The sequence below is a fragment of the Quercus robur genome, chromosome 9, assembly GCF_932294415.1.
Source record: "Quercus robur chromosome 9, dhQueRobu3.1, whole genome shotgun sequence".
Lineage (NCBI taxonomy): Eukaryota > Viridiplantae > Streptophyta > Magnoliopsida > Fagales > Fagaceae > Quercus > Quercus robur.
Window position 1 is genome coordinate 32,104,471 of NC_065542.1, and position 19,851 is coordinate 32,124,321.

General features: G+C 33.8%; 2 protein-coding genes across 5 annotated transcripts in view; one reads left to right on the plus strand and one right to left on the minus strand.

Moving 5' to 3' along the window:
- The first annotated feature begins 3,671 nt into the window (after positions 1–3,671).
- Positions 3,672–7,987, plus strand: LOC126700607 (glutathione S-transferase TCHQD). 2 transcript variants are annotated; one of them, XM_050398824.1, is made up of 3 exons: positions 3,672–3,866; positions 5,799–6,121; positions 7,152–7,987. In XM_050398824.1, exons 2-3 carry the CDS (start codon positions 5,913–5,915, stop codon positions 7,744–7,746), a joined length of 804 nt encoding a protein of 267 aa, XP_050254781.1. In that variant the 5' UTR covers positions 3,672–3,866; positions 5,799–5,912; the 3' UTR covers positions 7,747–7,987. The 2 variants fall into 2 exon arrangements, with proteins under 2 accessions (XP_050254781.1, XP_050254782.1); XM_050398825.1 differs by lacking the exon at positions 3,672–3,866 and having other exon boundaries at positions 5,803–5,954; positions 6,047–6,121.
- Positions 7,988–10,815: 2,828 nt separating this feature from the next.
- LOC126700608 (histone-lysine N-methyltransferase ASHH2) overlaps positions 10,816–19,851 on the minus strand; it is a 30,236-nt gene continuing 21,200 nt past the window's right edge. For 2 of the 3 annotated variants that reach the window (XM_050398828.1, XM_050398826.1), the window contains 6 exons: positions 16,091–16,170; positions 15,862–15,944; positions 15,666–15,745; positions 14,201–14,280; positions 12,679–12,724; positions 10,816–12,482 (listed from right to left, as the gene is read on the minus strand). In XM_050398828.1, coding sequence (XP_050254785.1) covers positions 11,244–12,482; positions 12,679–12,724; positions 14,201–14,280; positions 15,666–15,745; positions 15,862–15,944; positions 16,091–16,170 — 1,608 coding nt within the window. In that variant the 3' untranslated portion in view covers positions 10,816–11,243. The remainder of the gene's footprint in view (positions 12,483–12,678; positions 12,725–14,200; positions 14,281–15,665; positions 15,746–15,861; positions 15,945–16,090; positions 16,171–19,851) is intronic. The other variant, XM_050398827.1, reaches the window with a different exon arrangement.

The following is a 19,851-nucleotide window of genomic DNA, read 5'->3' on the forward strand; positions in this document are numbered from 1 at the left end:
TCAATTATCTCAGCTGTCATTTGTACTGAACTCCTCCACTTCGTGTTTAACAAGTTGTGATGTAGTTCTCAAAAAAAAAAAAAAAAAACAAGTTGTGATGTGAGTGGTAACTTATTATTTTCAAATAGGAACATCATTTTTATTACTCAACAGTCAACACTCACAACTCACAACCTACCATCAACACCTTGTTAAATAAATTGTGATTGACATTTTCAACATCATATTATCTAAAGAATTAAGATGACAAAGGTGGGTTTTTTTTTTTTTTTAATTAAGAAAAAAAAAAAACCATCTCATAAGAAGAGCCAGTGAGTCAAATCTGAATTCATCCATTTGGAGGAGAGTCGCTGAAATTAATGAAGAAGCCTTCTCCTCATTGGCTACGATAAAACAAGTTTTACATTTTACCATTTAGTTAAAATAGTACGTTTTACCTTACAATTCAAACAATGTTAAAGGCACAAAATATTTTGTAACTTTATTTTTTTTAAAATTTGTTAAAGTAATATGTAATAAATTTTAATTTAGGAGAGGTTTAATATAATTTGAGACCTAAGGCAATAACTTTAAATAAATTTTCTTATTCTTCTCAAAAAAAAAAATTAGATCTTCTTATTTTCAAATATCACCTAAATAATATTTAGTTTATATTCTATACTATATATATATTTTTAATTCATAATTCTTACTTTTTAATTACTAAGAGTCTATTTAGATACCGCTTATTTTGCTGAAACTAAAAACTTATTGTTAAAAGTACTGTAGATAAAGGTAAAAGTTAGTTGAAATAGTACAGTGGGGCACATAAATAGTATCAAAAATTATAATGGGACCCATGAATAGTAGCAAAAATAAGCTGAATAGTGAAATAATTTATAATTTTAATTCACATCCAAACGCACACTAATTCACTTAATGGTGATTGGGTTGAATTTCTATTAATCTATCATTTTTTTTTTGAGAAAATGCTAAAATTGCTATAAATTTTCCTTTTAAAAAAACTTACAAATTAACATTAACATGTAATAAATGTAATTAATGACACTTCAACAAAATAATAAATTAGTATTTAAAGTAACTTTTTTTTTTTTGAGAGTCAAAAGTACCTTTTGTTATTGGTAATACATCAATGGGTAAAACCTATATATAGTAGGATTTATATATAATCTTCTTAAGAGTTAAAAAAAAAAAAAAAAAAAAAAAAAAATGAAGAAGAAGAAGTTACAGCTCAAATACTTTTTAGATTAAAAAAAAAAATACCACATATTGCATCCCTTTTGGATGCCTTCTCCGGTAGGAGATCTAGGTCATGGTCTAAGTTAGGGATGTGCAACCAACCCACCAACTTGACAAAACCGAACCGACCCGACCCAACCCGTTGGGTTGGGTCAGTTTTTAGGGCTTGGTGGGTTGGGTTACAAAATTTTTTTTGATAGTGAGTTGGGTTGGGTTTGGGTCATAAAATTTCAAACCTGTCAAACCCGACCCAACCCACCCATATATTTAATATATATTTAAAATATATTATATAATTAATATTTTTTTTTAAATAACCAGCTTTTCCTCCTATCCTATATAAAAGCCAATATTAATGTATATTAGTTCATATATTAATGTATAACTGAGTTGGAATATTAATTCATATATTAATATATATTTTGTTTATTAACTCAGGTGGCAGGTATGATATATTTTTTTCTACTCAATTTAATAATAATAATAATAATAATAATAATAATAATAATAATAATAATAATAATAATAAAAATTGTACAACCCATGGGTTCAACCCGACCCATATAGGTTGGGTTGGGTTGGACTTATGTGATGGGTTGGGTTGGGTTGGGTTGGGTTGGGTTGAATTTTTTTTAACCCACCATGGTGGGTTGGGTTAAAAAATCCTCTTAACCTGACCCAACCCGACTCATGCACACCCCTAGTCTAAGTGACCTAGGCCTAGAAGCGGTCTGTGACTCTATTGTAATGGGTGTAATTTTATTTTTACTTCAAATCATTATCAGCATCATTTTTTTATTGAAAAATTTAAGGAATGCCCTAAAAATATTGGGTTTTTTTTTTTTTTTTGAGAGAGAGAGAATGAGAGTTTTAACCTATGGCGTTCACTCTTGATGACAGTTTTTTATCATCAGACCAAGACACCAATCAGTTTTTAGTGTAGACGAGGATTGAACATCAAATCTTTTATTCAACTATTAGAGACTTTACCAGTTGAACTAACTGAAACCTACAAAAACATTGGTTTAGGATACACTTTTATTGAAAAATACAAGAATAATTAATTTTTTTACGGTTTTTTATATTTTTTTATAAAAGTGGTATCAAAATTTTCTGAAATAGTTTATTAACAATTCCTCTAAAGGCACTCGTTAACAAGACTTTTTTTTTAAAAAGAAGAAAATACTTATTACACATAATTTGTTGCGCACACATTTATACATCTAAAATTGCACTGAAACGTGACTTAAAATTTTAAGTAATAAACATTGCTCTTTTTTATATGCCATTAATATCCATGTTGTAATCACCGCACATTCTTGATGCGATACTCATTCCACAACTATAAGTGCTTGTGAGGTGTAGGGTCGGCCCAAGGCCTAGGCCTAAGGCTCCCACCACAAAAATTATTTACCCTTTACAAAAGAAGCCCCCCATCCCATTATAAAAGGCCCAAAATTTTACAAAAAATATGAATTTTTTCAAATTGTTGTGCACTTTTTATTATTAGTGATATTAGAGATATCACAAATTTTACTATAAATTTACAAACTGACATGTTACCAGCCACAAAAAAGTATTTTAAATATTCATTAATTACATTATTGAAGCTCATCAATCACTATTATTGTCACGCTATATTATGAATATTTTGTAACACCTTTAACATTTTCCTTTTTTATTTCTAAGAAGGCTTTAAAAAAAATTTGCAAATGTATTAGATCATCAATGATGATTAATCTCCCCTAATAGTTTGAAACTTTAATATTTGTAAACTAATCTACTACATAGCCACACATCAATTAATATCATAGATTATAAATGTAATTAACTATGTATCGTTATATATCCAATATAAATTACTTTTCTTATAAATTTTTTTTCTTTTTGTTAAATTAATTTTTCAATTATGATATTCAATTCTCTATATGAAATTAACCTTAGTTTAGTTAGTATTATTCATTAAATTATGTATTTAATACATCAAACTAACCTCAATTTGATTAATATTAAATAATTTTATTTAATTAATATTTATATATAAAAGGCTCCACCTAAATCTTTCGCCTTAGCCCCAAATTAGGTTGGGTCAGACCTGATGGGATGTAGGGAAGTAAAGGTATGAATTTAAATCTCCTAAAGTCAATTTCACACACATATACAGAATATGAATAATAATTACCATAATAATTCTCAGTCTAGAAACTTTCTGTTTCGTTACAGAATTTCAAGCAAAGTAACCGTAAAATTAAGGATGGGGGCATGCAGATGCAGAGACTGAAAAAGACGTCCACTAAGACAGAGCGCGTACTTATTACATCGTACCCAATCGAGTAGTCCAACCACGATTATTCTTGCCTCCTAATTTTCCCTTCATATATATATATATATATATATATATATATATAACATATATGTTAAGATTCTCAGTGCACTTATTCTCTCTCTCTCTCTCTCTCTCTCTCTCTCTTCGATAACCCTTTTAGTTTATAGCTATTATAGAGTCCTCTCAAAAAAGGTTTCTTTCTTTTTCTCTTTTTGTGCCCAGTCCACGCAATATTCCAAAACCGCTAAGAGTGATCTCACCCCCTTTCTACAAGTTTCTGAAGTCTCCTTCTTGTCTATTTGTAAGTCTTTCACTCTCTTTTACTCATGTCTCTAATTCAAGTTATAGATTTTCATGCTAGTTTATGTAAATTTGTTTGTTTTAGTTGTTGGGTTTCTTTCCTTTTTGTGCTTTGACTTTAGTTTTGTTGTGAACCTTTTATTTCTGGGTCTGTTTTCTTGGTTGCTTTATTAAGGACCTTAAACTGTAAATTCTTCCCTGTGAGTTTTTAAATTGTAATTTCTGGATTGGGTTGTGATTGTGTTTTCTTTATTGATCAAGTTTCCTTCTTTTTTGTGTAGCTTAACTGCGAAGTTGGAGAAGTTTGAACTGTAATTATTTTGAGTTTTTGTTTTGGTGGAAATTTGCTTCTTGAAATTGAATTGAAATTTAGAAAGCAGAACTTGAACGATTCTTAATCTTATTGCAATTGGGCAATTACTGGTTAATCGTTCCTGATCAATGCAGACTCGTTATCTGTCCTCCAATCCTTGTTCATTATTAATTTACAGGGTCTTAACTATGTATGTTTTAAGATTCCAAAGCAGCTTTGCAATTATAAGCAAACCTTGATAAATGAAAACCTTCATACTCAATAATCTTTACATTATTTTTTTTTTCTTATTAGCCAATCTGTCCCTCTTTGATATCACAAAAAAGATAGAAGAAAAAGGTCTAAGGTAGGTAATGTAGTGGTCAATGAGATTGATCATGGCACTGAATGCATAATTAGCAAAGCCCTTTTCATTGTTTATTGGTAATTTTTCTATAATTGATATTAGTCATGAAATTAATTGTTTCTTTGAGGCAAGAATGTCAATTTTTCTCTTTCGGGGAAGGGCTACTTTGCTAGTCTCTTAAAGCACAGAAAGGCAGCTCGCATAATCTTCTGTCATTGTACATGCTTTCTTTGATCAAGGGCAACTAGGAGTCTAGGAAGATGCCAATAAATGTTATTGTCCACTTGTTTTATCATCATATCTGATTCTCAGCTTCAAATTTTGTTTAAAGAAGTATGAATATATGCTAAGCATTGATGCTTCCACACTGTCTGGTTCTTTAATAGAAGCATATCCGAGGACATTATTAAAAAGTTGTCAATTTAGATGAAGATGATGTGCCCTACTTGTTCTATTTATCCCTTTCTCATTACTCTCTCTCTCTCTCTCTCTCTCTCTCTCTCTCTCTTTCTCTCTCTCTCATATGCGCCAATGCGCACACACAATATTCTCCACTTCAAATCTAATCTTGTGGGTAGAGTAGAATTTATTAACATTGTTCACTACTTCTGATCCTCTCTTCTCCCCCCTCTTTCCTCTTTTTTTAGCAATGTATTTTTTTTAAAGAATATGTTATTGAAAGGTCTGCTTTAAATGAAAGATGCAGTGAGCAGAACTATATTTAAAAGTCACTCTTAACTTGTCTAAAACAATGAAAATTAACGCAGTAGGCTTCTTATTTGTAAGATTTATGTTACTTGAGAATGTAATTCCACTAAGTTGTTGAATTTCTAAGCACTAGAATTTCTTAGGTTTTGCTTTAAAAGAAAGATACAATGTGCAAATCTTTCTTACACAAACGTTCTTTTGCTTAAATTAATGGAAACTTTAGCAGTAGTCTGCTTAAATGTAAACTTTATATTGCTTGGGAATATTTTAGCAATATGTTGTTGAAATTCTTAGGGTTTGACGCTGATTAGATGCCTTCACTAAAGCATTAAATGTAGAATTAAAAACCAATGGGAGTGTCATTTTTGGTCATCATCTCTGTTGCTACCATGGAAATTTACTCATCACTACATTTTGTATTACAATATTGATTAAACGCATACCTATGCACATGAGTGTGCGTGTGTGTGTGTGTGTGGTCATGTATCTCTATTAACCAATCTTTTATCCACTTTCTTGGAGAAAATAAGACGCTAACTGACCTCCCTGTTACCATTCATTTGCAGACCTTTGCATAACCTTGGTTCTTGAATTCCTGTGTTTGATATCCAAAGTTGACACGAAAGAGCTCAACTTTTCACTCTGCCTATAACATCCTAAAAGCTCATGCTTATCAAATAATGCAGCTATATCATCACCCATACTCTCTTGATAGCCAAAAGGTGAGACTTGCTTTGGAAGAGAAAGGCATTGATTACACATCATACCATGTCAATCCTGTAACAGGCAAAAACATGGACTCCTCATTCTTCAGGATGAATCCGAGTGGAAAACTCCCCGTTTTCAAGAATGGCGCTCACATCATTTTCAACACAATAGAGATTATCCAGTATGTTTTATTCTTCACTCGCCATTTTGCGGTCACTTTATACATTGGAAAATACAGGATGTGTTTGGAAGCATTTCAAAATTTGAATCTCATCATAACATTTAGATTTCCTTATACAGAAGAATCTATAATGTTGTTCAAAAGAATAGAAACATTTAGATGAATGGTCATGGGTTTGGATCCTCTCATGTTAGTCTGTAGCATGACGAAGTAATATTTGCTTTATCACACCACAAAATTAAATTAAGCAAAGCTGTGAATAAAAATGCGCCAACAGAGCCTCGAACTTAAAAATCATTAGAACGGAGTTTTCTAGAACTTAACAATTGGGTTTGTATGCAAATGCTGTTTATCATCTCTTCCTGCTCTCTCTCTCTCTCTCTTTTCGGCAATCCAAAATTGTCTTATTCCTTATCCATTTCTCTCTCTAAAATATATACACCATAAAGCCTCACCCAGATACTGTCAGGCCATAGAATTCACTCATACTCTCAAAACTCTCCTGCTCTCCTTGTCTCTCCACCTGAACCTGCAGATTGTGTCTTGTTTTATTCTATCTGAGGTTTTGTCTTGGCTTCATTCACTCTCAAAACCCATGGGGATGGCAGTTGCCAAAACTCCATATCCTTGTTAGATGTCTTCTTCTTCAACTCTTGACAACGGAATAATCCAATAGTCAGTTGTCCATCATGGTGGGGTTCCCAGATCAGCCACATTACCAGCTATGTTGACATCAATTCTAGTGTGGAAATCTTTTTTTCACCCAAAACAATGACATATTTGATCATCTTGAGTAAAATGCTTTGTTGGGAAAATGTTGACCAACTTTTTTTTGTTAGGATTTATCTTTGCATTTAGGTAATCAACGTGCTTGCTATTACTTTCAAATTTCTTCCTTTCTCCTTCTCTCCCTTGTCTCCCACTTGTCTTATTTTGGGAGTGTGGAAGGCATCCATATTTGAAATTGTCTTCAATTATATCTTTACTGAAGACTATAGGAAAGATAATAATGTGAAATAAAAATTTTCAGGTATTTAGAAAGAATTGCAGCTGTCTCGTCAGGTGGTGACAATATCTCCTTTAGTGGTAGAGAAGTGGTTGCATGGATGCAGAAGATACAAGAGTGGAACCCTAAGTTCTTCACACTTTCCCACATCCCAGATAAGTACCGCTTCTATGTTTCCAAATTCATAAGGCGGGTGCTGATTGCTCGGATGGCTGAATGTCCTGATCTAGCAGGAGCTTACCATAATAAGCTAAGAGAAGCACATGAGACAGAGGACAAGTTGAAGAACAAGAATGTTTTGCAAGGGAACAGGGAGCATTTAATTAGACTTCTTGATGAAGTTGAAACACAGCTGAATGAATCACAATATTTAGCAGGGGAAGATTTTAGCATGGCAGATGTAATGCTCATCCCAGTGCTGGCTCGCTTAGTGCTCTTGGATTTGAAAGATGAGTACATAAATAGCAGGCCAAACATTGCTGAGTACTGGGTTTTGGTGCAGCAGAGGCCTAGTTACAAGAAGGTGATTGGGAGGTACTTTGATGGCTGGAGAAAGTACAAAACACTGGTAAAAACTTGGTGCTTCGTTCGTATTAGAAGTATGCTAAGAAGATATTGATGAAATATATATGGCTCAGGGTTGACCGAATATTGAGAGAAAAATCTGATTTTTATGCTGTATACGAGGTTGTTCATTTAATGGGGGAAAATAAGCAATTCTTGTTTTTGGTTTCTTCTTATTTTGGGGGTCACCAGAAAAGAAGAAAAAAAAGGGGGTGGGAGGAACTGGTTGGCTGAAGGATAAACTTTTATTTGGATTATTTGGTTAGAAAAGCAATAAGAGATGCATTTTTGAGTTTTGGGTCTTGCTAATGCAGTTTTGATGGCTAAACTTGGACTGTTAAAGAATAAAAAGAATACTATTATTAATACTAGTGGATACCCCGCGCGATACGCGGTGTATTTTGATAAATTTAGTAAAAAATTATTTATGATCCATTAATTTCATGAATACTATTATTGTTTGTCATAATTAATATATGAAGTTTTCTAGTAAAACAAAATTCAAACTAAATAAATTGGGAAAAATTCCTCTAAAATTCATGCAACCAACAAATGTCACCATATTATGCTCACAAACTAGGTGGTTCTTAGGTGTCTTTATTGTGTGATTTATGTTTTATATATAGATTTTATAGTATTAATTTCTACATTTCTTACGTCACTAAAGTCTCTATCTCCATTATATCAACACTTATAATTTTTATGTCATTGAAAGTAAATTTTCTTTAGTTTTAGAATTGATATGAGATAAAATTAAGGCCCATTAATATTTTAATTGAAGAAAATTTTGATTTTCTAAGACCTTAATTTTAATAGAGTGAAAATTGAAAGAATAATATCTTAATTAGTTAGCTATAAAAATTGCTAGAATTTCATGATACAACAATAGAAACACTAAAACAATAATGCCATAATGGTGCAATAATATCACAATTTAACCTCCAAATTTTAATTGAGCTAAAAGCAACCAAAATACCAAATATATTACAAATCCTTACCAAGTATATGCATCATACAGAAAACCTAAAATCTAAATTAGCACATAATATGAAAAAATCATCCCAACCACATTACAATACTACATTAGTAAAAATGAATACATAAAATCTAAACAAAATATTAAATATGAACATAATATTTTGGAAGTTAACATACCTCTCAGAAAGCGAACTAAAGATATTGTGAGAGAAATTATGGAAGTTTGATTTTTTAAGTCCAAAGAAAATGGGGATTTATATTAGACAAATAATCATATTACTCAATATTCATTGAATTTGACTCTTGCAATTTTGCATTGAAGTTAGTTTTATGCATAAAATTGAAAAGTTTTCTTAACTCCTATCTTTCCCATTACTTTTTAGATCCATCCGTATCTATCCAAAGCATTTCAAATTATAAATATATACAAATTCTTTTAATTTTATTAATACATCGAAATAAATGCATATGTCATTACTTAATAGTTTGATATAAATGCTAAATTTAGATGAGATGGAAGCCCAAATGAAAGGGGGAAAAAAATGTCATACAATGTGCCACTTGACAAAACCTTATGCTCTCGCACATAAGATCTCTGCTTATATATATATATATATATATATATATATATTGATTGGGTATATGATTTTCACCTTATATTGATTAGCATGGTCATTTGACTCATCTCTCACTAAAGTCATTCAATCAAATCGGTCAACATGTAGCAAATATGTGTGATGCAGAGTTTATGAGCATTTAGGACTCTGTAAACACTATACGAAGCATGAGTGCGGAAATAAACAGTGTTGCTAACCCATACTGAAAGGTAGATCTTCAAAAATTTTATATATAAATCTCTCCAATCCCTAATATGAATTAAATTGAAAACAATATAACACAAATCGTATGTACTAGTGAAATTATATGTTGAAAAAAATAATAGCAAACAGTTTGTAGATTATGTATCTAACGCTCCATTTGTTTTGATTTGATGTAAAATATTCTCAGGTTAGACAATTACAAAAGATGTAATTGATTGAGGGCACTTTAACTTCCCTTCGTTCACCGCTCAAATTCAAAGTGAACTCTAATGGCTGTCACAGTATCACTATATTTTTAAAATAAATAATTGGGATATTCATGTTTAAGTAATTGAGTCTCATTTGGGTAACAATATTGAGTGATTGGTCATACTCTTATCACTTAAATCATTTTTTTATATATCAATCATAACATGTTATATCAATAGTTCAAGAAAATTATCACTTTAATCAATTTTTTATGTTAATCATAACAAGTTACATTAATATCACAAAAGAGGTGGTATTATGTGTAATTGTTGTATGCAATATTATCTCTCATGGAAATTGGTCCTAGACTTTGGGATTCACCTCATGTGAGAGGACATAGCTTGCAACATATTACACAAAATAATAAGCCCTCACATAGACTCATAAAATAATTATTTTTAATCCTCTCCAATCCAAATACCAACACAAACTTCATGATGCTACTTCGGATGTACATTTTGGCCTTCGACATTGGAATCTAATGACTTTGGATGTTCATACATGCATACGCATAAACATTCACGCTCACATATAAAATATGCTTAGAATTTACCCAATACTAAAAAACATGAAATGGTAGCAACCATATTGTGACTTTAATCTCATTTAGATGGACAAGTACCGCAGTGTATCAAAGAGTATTCTAGCATAATGTAAAATTAAGATTACATCTTGCACTATCCCGTCATTCCCAAATGATCATCATTGCGCATTTTTAGTTTCTGCTTTACTTAATATCCCATCTGTAATTTTCTATGATTTTGTAGAGGTAAGAAAATCCTAGTTCATAACTGCTGAAGTATTGTTTTGCATGAGGTGCTTGTGTCATAAATTAACTTGCTAGCTGTCTCATTAGACAACAAACTCTTGGAAAAGGAGATCTGCATCACTCTCCTTCCAAAAGTAAGAGAATTGATACTATTATTACATGATACACAGTTCTAACGGATGGGGCATGTATTCGCATATCCATGGTTTACACCTCAAGGGAGAGTCCAAAGGGCTTTATATTGGTGAGGTTCCACATTATCAAAAAAGAATAGCATAAATAAATCTGTTAGAAACAAGATATTGAGTGGTGAGAATGTTGGGGAACAATGTCTTCCAAGATAATAGAATGGAAGAATAATTAAAACAATTCCACCTTCAATCATGTACATCACAATGGGGAAAAAATGAAGAAAAAGCATAACTTGATTGATGGCACCAAAGAATCGATTATATGTCCCTTATTCCACAGATCTTTTAATACATTCATAAGCCTTTTAATTTCTATGAGAATGATACATAGACAAGAATGACTACCTCTTTGAGGCGACTGATGGCTCAATATTTCTTGAGAGCACATTGCCAAATTAGGAGTAACTCTTTCCCCTGAGTATGGTATAAGAACTTGACTAAGAGAACTGGAAATCTGAAATTGAATGAAATTTTCATTAGTTATAATCTGGGAAACAAAGAATGTAGAAGAAATCCAGTAGCTCTTCAGAGTTTGTCCTATAAATCAGTGATGGTCTTGGTGCTGGGAATGCTGATAAAAAAAATTTCCAGCTTTTTCCACTCTACAGCCTACATCCTCTGATAAATATGAATTTTTCGGCTCATTTTCTACATTCTCTATTCCTATGCTGCATGTCTCACCTCTTGAGTTGTCTCCCATGTGTTCCCAACCATTCCTCTTCCGAATCCATGGGGGCCCTAATTTTGTATTATTCCACTTCTGCTGCCTGAAATACCTCCTTCCCAAGTCATATGAGGAATCCCTCGCACGCTTAAATGTCTGTTGGCTGTTTGCACATGGAGTGGTATCATCTGCATAAGAGGCAGGGCAGTTGCTGTCCCTACGTTCTTCTTCTGCAGGTTGATTAATTGTCAAAGGATTAAGAGAATGCAAAGGTGCATGGTCTTTGTGATCCCGGGGAAATTGAGGCAATGGAGGAAAAGGATAGAAAGGCATGCCAGGAGCAATAACCCAACACTCTGCACTTTCTTCCTGGGGTGTGCCATAGTGCTGTACAATTGACAACGGAATTCCATAAGAGACAGGCAAGCGAGAAATGAATTTCTCCTGTGGCTGCCCAATAATTGCATCATCAGGACACCTGGTATGGCAAGCATTTTGTTGATGGAGATCAATAACAGTTGAAGAAGCATTCAATGTACCCAGAGCTCGGGGAGATGAAAACCCAGGTGGAACATCCTCAGGGATGTTCTGCCTTTCATTGTCAGCTCCAGTAGCTTCATCATGCTGACACTGATTTTGAACACAACCAGGGCAATTCCTGTTCTTTCTGCTTACACTGTCTATATGATCCACTGCCACTTCAACAACCCCTTGTGATGGCCTGGATTCACATTGCTGTAGCAATGTAGACTCAATCTTCTGTTCCTTCCGCTCAGAAGATCTTGAATCTGGGTTTGTCTCTGCTGGTTGATCCCATCTGCTTTTACGTTTACGAGGCTTTGTCTCCTTAGCAGGGCAACTACCAACACAAGGAGAAAAACAGCCCTCCTGGAGACCAGTATCACCTGAGGTTGTTGCAACCATTGCTTGCTTCACACAATCAATTGCTTCTGTAGGTCTTACATGCTGATCATGCCAATACCCAGGTTGTGCTGAAGACCTATTGCAGTTTGAACCCCTGCGACTCTCCATCCTACCATCATCCCTGTCCAAGTAGCCAAGTTTTCTGACAGGTCTAGGAATCCACTTATCTCGGAAGTTCCGTGCAATTTGATGAACCTGTATGTGCACATCACACCAATTAATACTCAAATCTGACCCAAGAGCAGACAATTAGATATTGATGCATCAACCCCCCAAAAAAGTTCAAATAATAAAATGACAAACGTAAAAAATAAGCTAATGAATTTCTAGGCAACCTAACCACTCAATATTAAATGGAATTCAAAAGGCTATGTATGAGTTTGCCAAATACCTGTTTGTCATCATGCTCCGTAAATGACAGTATTGATGCCCTAAAGCTGCACAGAAACATGTCTCAGGGACAAAAGAGCTACATGCCTAAGATAATAAAATTCATTGACTTGACTAGTTTAAAAATAAAAATAAAAATTCATTGGTTTGAGTTTGCATCGCAAATTTATAGCCAACCACAAGAATTTGCTGCCTTGGGACCAAGAGATAAAAGGTAACAGAGGTAATAACAATGTCCTTCTCAAGTTTTTACCCATTTTGAAAAAACATTTTAAAAATGGTGAACCAAATGGCCTCTACATGGTAAACATGAAATGTTTTAATCTTTTCCTTAACCTCAAGATTTAAGGGGCAAACTTAGGAAAAGACAATTTCAAGTAAAAGCAAACCCCATTCTAATTACACTGATTCATATCAGCATCATAGTGATTCAAACAATGATTCCATATGAAGCTAAACAGGAAATAACAATATCGTTCTAAAGAGGACTTTGACACTACCCCATACCTTACAGGAAAATATTTATATCTTGCAATCACTAAAACATACCTTTTGGGACCAAGGCTTTATTCTTGTGGTTGGTGGGGGCAGGATTTGGGGTACATTTAGCATAAACTTGTGAAGTATACTATTATGTCAAAAGTTCTGTACTTTTCAAACTTATTTCTTTACAACCAAGAATAATCTAGCACAAAATCCATCAACATACAATTGGGGACAGCAAAGGGCCAACCTCAATAGTCTGGTCTAAACTGTTTCAGAGTTGTAACTTTCTTTGAAGAAATTTGTTTTTGAACTTATAGCCTTTCCAAAAGTCTCTTGTCCTTTCATGTATAAATATGTCCAGTGGGCTCCCAGTATTTTTTAGATCATTATCATTGTGAAAAGCCTATATAGATGACTAAAGTTCAAAATATTTCTCAAATGCATTTTTCTTTGAGAAAACTTGCTTCAAATTCAGGCTAATTCCTTGGAGGATCACAAAAGTAATATCCTCTTACCCATACTTTTTCCATACTTTACAATTTATATTTCAGTTTTTAAAAAATCCTGCATAAAAATCCTCCTCCCAAAAGGAATTATAAATAAATAAATAAAGCAAATAACATTTTATACCTTATATTTTAAGGGTAGTTTCAAATTAAGGGTGTGCTTGGTTCACTGTAATGGTGATTACATTCTGATAGGTACAAGTATTACAAATTTACAAGGAATGAAGAATGCTGTAATGGAATAATTATACCCATTCATCCATTTAATGTTCCTTAAGATAATGTGGGGAGTGACATCATAATTTGGTCAAATTTCATAAAATCCTTTTTTAAAAGAAAAATATATTTTTACACTCTTTGTGATAATTGCTTAGCATTCTATTATGTATATATTGGAAGAAAAAATTATATAATTAAATTAAAAGAGCTCACGAACTAGTTTAACCCAACAACAAACATATGACAAGGTATTAATCCAACAGGCATAATAATCTAGGAACAGTAAGGCCAAATTAGATAATATCTTCTAACCTCTCCATTCCAGGACAAGGAGGACCTCCATTAATATGTTCTGGTGTTAGTATCTCCCTCATTGCCAAATACTCTAAGACCTGCAGAAAAAGAAAGTGAGTACACTGTTCCCCTTTGATATTACTGAAGACAATTTTCTATTTATTAATTTTTACTTAAGCCCAGCCATGGTCTTCCATAATAATGTGCTCAGATACACACCCCCTCACACGGAGAAAAAGAGTGCAAAAATTCTGTTCCCCTTTCATATGCCGGACAACAGTTTCCTATTTATTAATTTCTATTGAAACCTAACCATGGTCTTACAAAAAAAGAGAATAATAAATAAATCATGCACGCATACACACACAGAAAGGTCCCAGCCACCAATTCGCTATAGGCAAAATATTGTCACCTTTTGACTGGCCAAAGAATTAATTTTCAAGCTCAACTATTTGAAAAATTGTTTCAACTTGATTATCCTCACAATTTAAAGAAAAATAAAAATAGACTTGAAACCTGCAGATCAAAGTCCAACCTGATTGCAAACAGTATAGGGGATAAGAAAGAGAGATAGGCCAACCATATTAAGATAATTTATTTGTCAAGTTTCATCTTTTCTATGTTTTGGGGTCGCTAGCCAGCATTATACTCACTATTATACACAATTTGTACTATAAAAGGAATGTTGTTAATTTAATGCAATGACTGTCTTGAATAGATTCCCTAATAATTAGAAAAGATGGTTGTCAGCATCTAATGACAAATGATATGACATATTTATAATTTTCTTTTGGTAGTACAGCAGCAGATTAGATATGATATGACATATCTAATCCCAGCATCCTTCATTGAGTTTGATCAATAAAAAACACAACTTTATCATCATTCTTTCCAATATCTTGGTGTCTTTCTCTCTTCTTTCCTACCACTTGAGAACTGATAATAGAAGGGTAATTACCCCACAATAAGTGCATTTCCTTAAAACTTGTGTATCTTTCAAAGGGGACACTTGTTTGTAAATATTGGATATATATCAAATTTTCAGAATAGGACTGATTTGAACTTCTTTTGGCAGTATAGTCTGGCCTAACCCTTACTTTTCACTATCAGCTTATCTAAACAGAAGTATTTGACAACCAATTTGTCATGCAAAAGATCATGTGTTACTCTCATTCTGCAATCCATAAGAGGACCTAAATCAATTGAGCTATGCAGGGTTCCAAAACAGCTTTTTCTTAAATTAACAAAAAAGTTATTAATAAAATAAATAGATAACTAGTCTATCCATATATAGAGGAGATTATATGAAAGATGTAACTGATGCTTTCCACTCCTTGGGTTGCTGGTCATCTACTGGGAGTTTTGGGTTTAATACTGATATTTTACCAACAAATCCAATGAATCTGAGTGTAGTGCTCTTTTTTTTTTTTTCTTTTTTTATTGAAAGGAAGTGTGTAAAAGTTGTTTATTTCAAGAATAGTACCTTAAGAAGCTTCCGGAGGATAGGAATCTTTTTGAAGTCCCTTCTGTACTGCTTCATTATGTTGTGCAGCATCCGCAAACCTGAAAGTCAAAGCAACAGAAATGGTTTGAAGAAATACAGGTATAACTACATAATTTTAATTTCAACAAATTTGGGAACAAATTGTAAAGCATGCAACAAAGCTAAGAACACCTACCATTTTTGTTAATTATATCAATCAATACAGCTCGTGATTTTGTTTTCAGAAGTGCATCAAGGATCATTGAAAGATCTCGATTGCTGTGAAAAATATGACAGAAAAGCACTTGAATATAAAATTGTCAAATAAACACTACACATACAAGACAAAAACCCAATAAACCATTAGTAAATGACCTTAATTACAACATAAGACAACTAAATGAAAAGAACTATCTATGAGATACCTCTGAATTGCTTCACCATTGCCACTATCACCTGATGCTGCAGTGAGAAGCAGAAGCTTCAAGTAGCCTTTCGGGGCATCCTGTGAGAAAAGAATGTGGCTTAAAAAATGGAGTAACAAAAGCTAGACATGCAGAAAAGGGGTACAAGTTGCAAAATATATTTTAGTATAAAATTTCATTGAAAAAGGAAAAGAGAATGCCACATAAATAGATGCAAACAGATCAAAGAATACATGTCACTAGGAAATCAATAAAGTCTACAAAAGACATCAAAGGGGCGTTAGAGTCCGAGAAATAATATTGTACTGGGTTGTACTATTGTGCTGTATGGGTGGAAACTTCTAGAAAAGTCTAGAATATTTCAATGATGAGGTGTCCTAGTGAGTTGTCCCTACCCACTGGCACTATTAGAATATTATCCATCTGAAACCAATTCTCCAAATATAAGTAGTAAATGGACTGAGGCAGAATGTGAAACTCCAAAGACTGTGGGGGGGGGGGGGGGGGGGGGGGGAAGAAGCATTTTGGATTAGAGGGCTTCAAAGGGATAGATTGAGGATTTAAGTTTTGTTGTTCAAGGAAAGTCTGAGAACCACTCCATGTCTCTAATCGGCAACAGTTACTACCTTCAGGTGACTTAAATAAAGCTTAGGGCAATCTAACACAAGTTGCTATTGGATTAAGAGATGTAAGGAAGTTGGTGACTTCAATGGCTGGCGTTCATTTTGGACAATCATGGAGGGCTATCAAACTTCAATATCTTCACACCCACAAGATCAATAGTCGGCTAATGCAATTAGGGGAGCAAGAATTTAAAGCATCTTCATGATCAAATTTATAGCCACCATCCAGATTATTTCAACTGGTACGATACTTAGTAAGGAGATAATGATACTTTTGTGAGGATAACAAAAAAAAAAAAAACTAATTCATTGGGAGACGTAGACAAGTTGCTATCTTCGGAGGAAGAAGGTTCTAGTCCTATGTTCGTGGAACTGGTAGTAACAACAAGTCCTTCAGATCAAGAGTGGGTGGTGCCACTAGAGATGGGAGACCAGAATTTTAAATATTCTCAGCACAGACCATCAAAATTGAGTCATGAAGAAGCTCAAGGGTTTAGGAAAATTCCTGTGTGCATCCTATGAGGGTTTTGAAGATGATGTTACTTGCTAATTACTGGCTATTGCGGGTAATTTCCTTCAAAAGGAGTCCCAAGCCAGTGTCTTAAGGGTCATAGAGAGTTGAAGAATCTGTAACGCTCAGTCAATTATGGGCCAGTAGGTTCAAAAAGGAGTAGCAACAGAGGTGATAAGGCATTGTACTTGATTACTTGAATCAGAAAATTTTATCTTGAAACATGAGGGGTTTAGACGATAAGGGAAATAAGTTGAGACTCAAGACTTATTCAAACTATGGAAGGCAGACATCATTTGTTGGAAGGAAATTATATAGGAACTCATTACAAGAGCTTTGTTAAGGAGCATGCAGTGCTATAAACATGTATATTTGCTAGGCTCAGCAGGGGCGTCTGGAGGAAAGCAGATTATGGAAAATTGAAGATGTGGAACCTTGCATGTCATACAAATTCAAAAATTTCACCCCAACCAGTTTGAATGGGCCTTTTTTGGAGTTTATGTGCCAAATTGTGATAGTGACAGGAAGAAGTTGTGGGATTAATTGTCAGGTGCTGGTGGGAGGTGCCTTGGTGCGTAGGTTGGGACTTCAATGTCATTTATTACTAAATATTCATATGGAGAGGGTAGTTTTACTTGGAAGTAATAATTAAGCGAACCAATCATTCTCTAGAATTGAAATTCTTTTAACATACAAGTTTGAAAATTTATATTGAAGTGAATAGAAAACAATTCTATTGACATTCTTATCATTGCCAGTTTTAGAGGATTATTTCCAAATATGGTCCAGCAGAGGCTTCCTCATTTGCTTTCAGATCATTTGCCTTTAAAGTGGAAGAAGCCCATTAAGATTCAAAAACTTGCGGTTAAGAGCTAAAATTTCATGGAGAAGGTTAAGAAGTGGGATTCATAATATTTCCAAGGCTCCCTGAGCATGTATTGGCTAAGAAACTAAAGAGCTAAAAGCTTTGAAAATGGACTTGAAGAAATGGAACAAGAAGCTGGGTAAGGTGGGCTAGATGAAAAATCAGTTATTAAAAGAGATTCACAAGCTGGATGCAATTGAGGAAAGTAGACCTTTGTCAGTTGAAAAAATAAGAGGCTCACTCTTTTGAAGGAGATTAGTTGGAGACAAAAATCAAGAGCCTTTTGGATACTTAGGGTGAGTTTGGCATCAGCTTTAAGCTTTAACTTTTAGCTTTTATGTACAACTTTTAAAACCTCACTTTTTCCCGCCTTTTCTCACTTTTTCAAATTTTTTCAAGGTACAATTATACTTTAACACACTTTCAACAAAAAAGTTTTCAGTAAAAAGCTAGATAAGCTATTCCCAAACGAACACTTAGTTCTTTCATCGTCTAGCCAAAACACATTGAAGAAACAATACCGTAGGCAACATGTCTATAGATGGGGAAGTGACAGCTGATCAAGATGGCGTTCAACAAACTATATTGGATGGATTTCAGTTTTCAGCCATAAATGAAGATGAAGCCAATTGGATGGAAAGACCTTTTAAAGAACAAGACGAGGTGTTCAACAAGGTGAGAAACATGTATGGAGATAAAGTTCCAGGCCCAAATGACTACGCAAGGTCATGTTTTTAGTCTTATTAGAGCATAATCAAAGATAACATCAAACAAGTGTTTCATGACTTTCATGAGAGGGATAGAGTGATTTTAGAGGTGAAGCGGATGGCTTCATTGGAGGAAATATCGTTGAGATAGAAGTCTAGAGTTTTATGGCTCAAGGAGGGAGATAATAACTCAAAGTTTTCTCATCAGATGGCTAATTCCCATAGGAAAAATAATTATTTAGGTGATTTAGAGGTGGATGGTGTGGTATATGAAGATAAGGCTGAGGAGGTCGCTCAAGTAGTGGGCTTTTATCAAAAGTTATATAAGGAGACAGAAACATGGCAACCAGTGGTGGATGATTTGAATTTTGATACTATTGGGGAAGTGGAGAATGGTCTGCTTGAACGGAGATTCAAGAAGGAAGAAATTTTACAGGTTGTGCGTGATATGGAGGGGGGACAAAGCCCCAAGACTTAATGGATTTACGATGGCCTTTTTCCATCATTATTGGAGGGTTTTGGAGAGTGATATTTTAGCATTCTTTGATGAATTTTATGATTATGGTAAATTTGAGAAGTCCTTGAATGCTTTGTTTATTGCTCTTATTCCTAAGAAACATAAAACCTCCAACATTAGAGATTTTAGACCAATAAGTCTACCGAGTAGTGTCTATAAAATCTTGGCTAAGGTCTTGGCATACCGATTGAGAGGGGTGCTAGATGGCCTCATTTCTGAATCTCAAAATACATTTGTGGGGGGTCGTCAGATTTTGGATTCAATTTTGGTTGCAAATGAGTGTGTTGATGGTCGTATTTGTAGTAAGATAACTGGGGTAATCTGTAAATTGGATATAGAAAAAGCCTACGATCATGTAAATTGGGAGGCCTTGCTTTACTTGTTGGAAAGGATGGGTTTTGGAGTCATATGGCAACAATGGATCCATACTTGTATCTCTACTGTCCAGTTTTCAGTTTTAGTTAATGGCTCTCCAACTGGTTTCTTTGTTAATTTGAGAGGTTTAAGGCAAGGGGATCCTTTAAGTCCTATGCTATTT

Coding starts and splice junctions, on each gene's coding strand:
- LOC126700607 (XM_050398824.1), top strand. CDS start 5,913: ATGCAGCTATATCATCACCCATACTCTCTTGATAGCCAAAAGGTGAGA. Junction 6,122..7,151: donor AACACAATAGAGATTATCCA/GTATGTTTTATT, acceptor AAAAATTTTCAG/GTATTTAGAAAGAATTGCAG.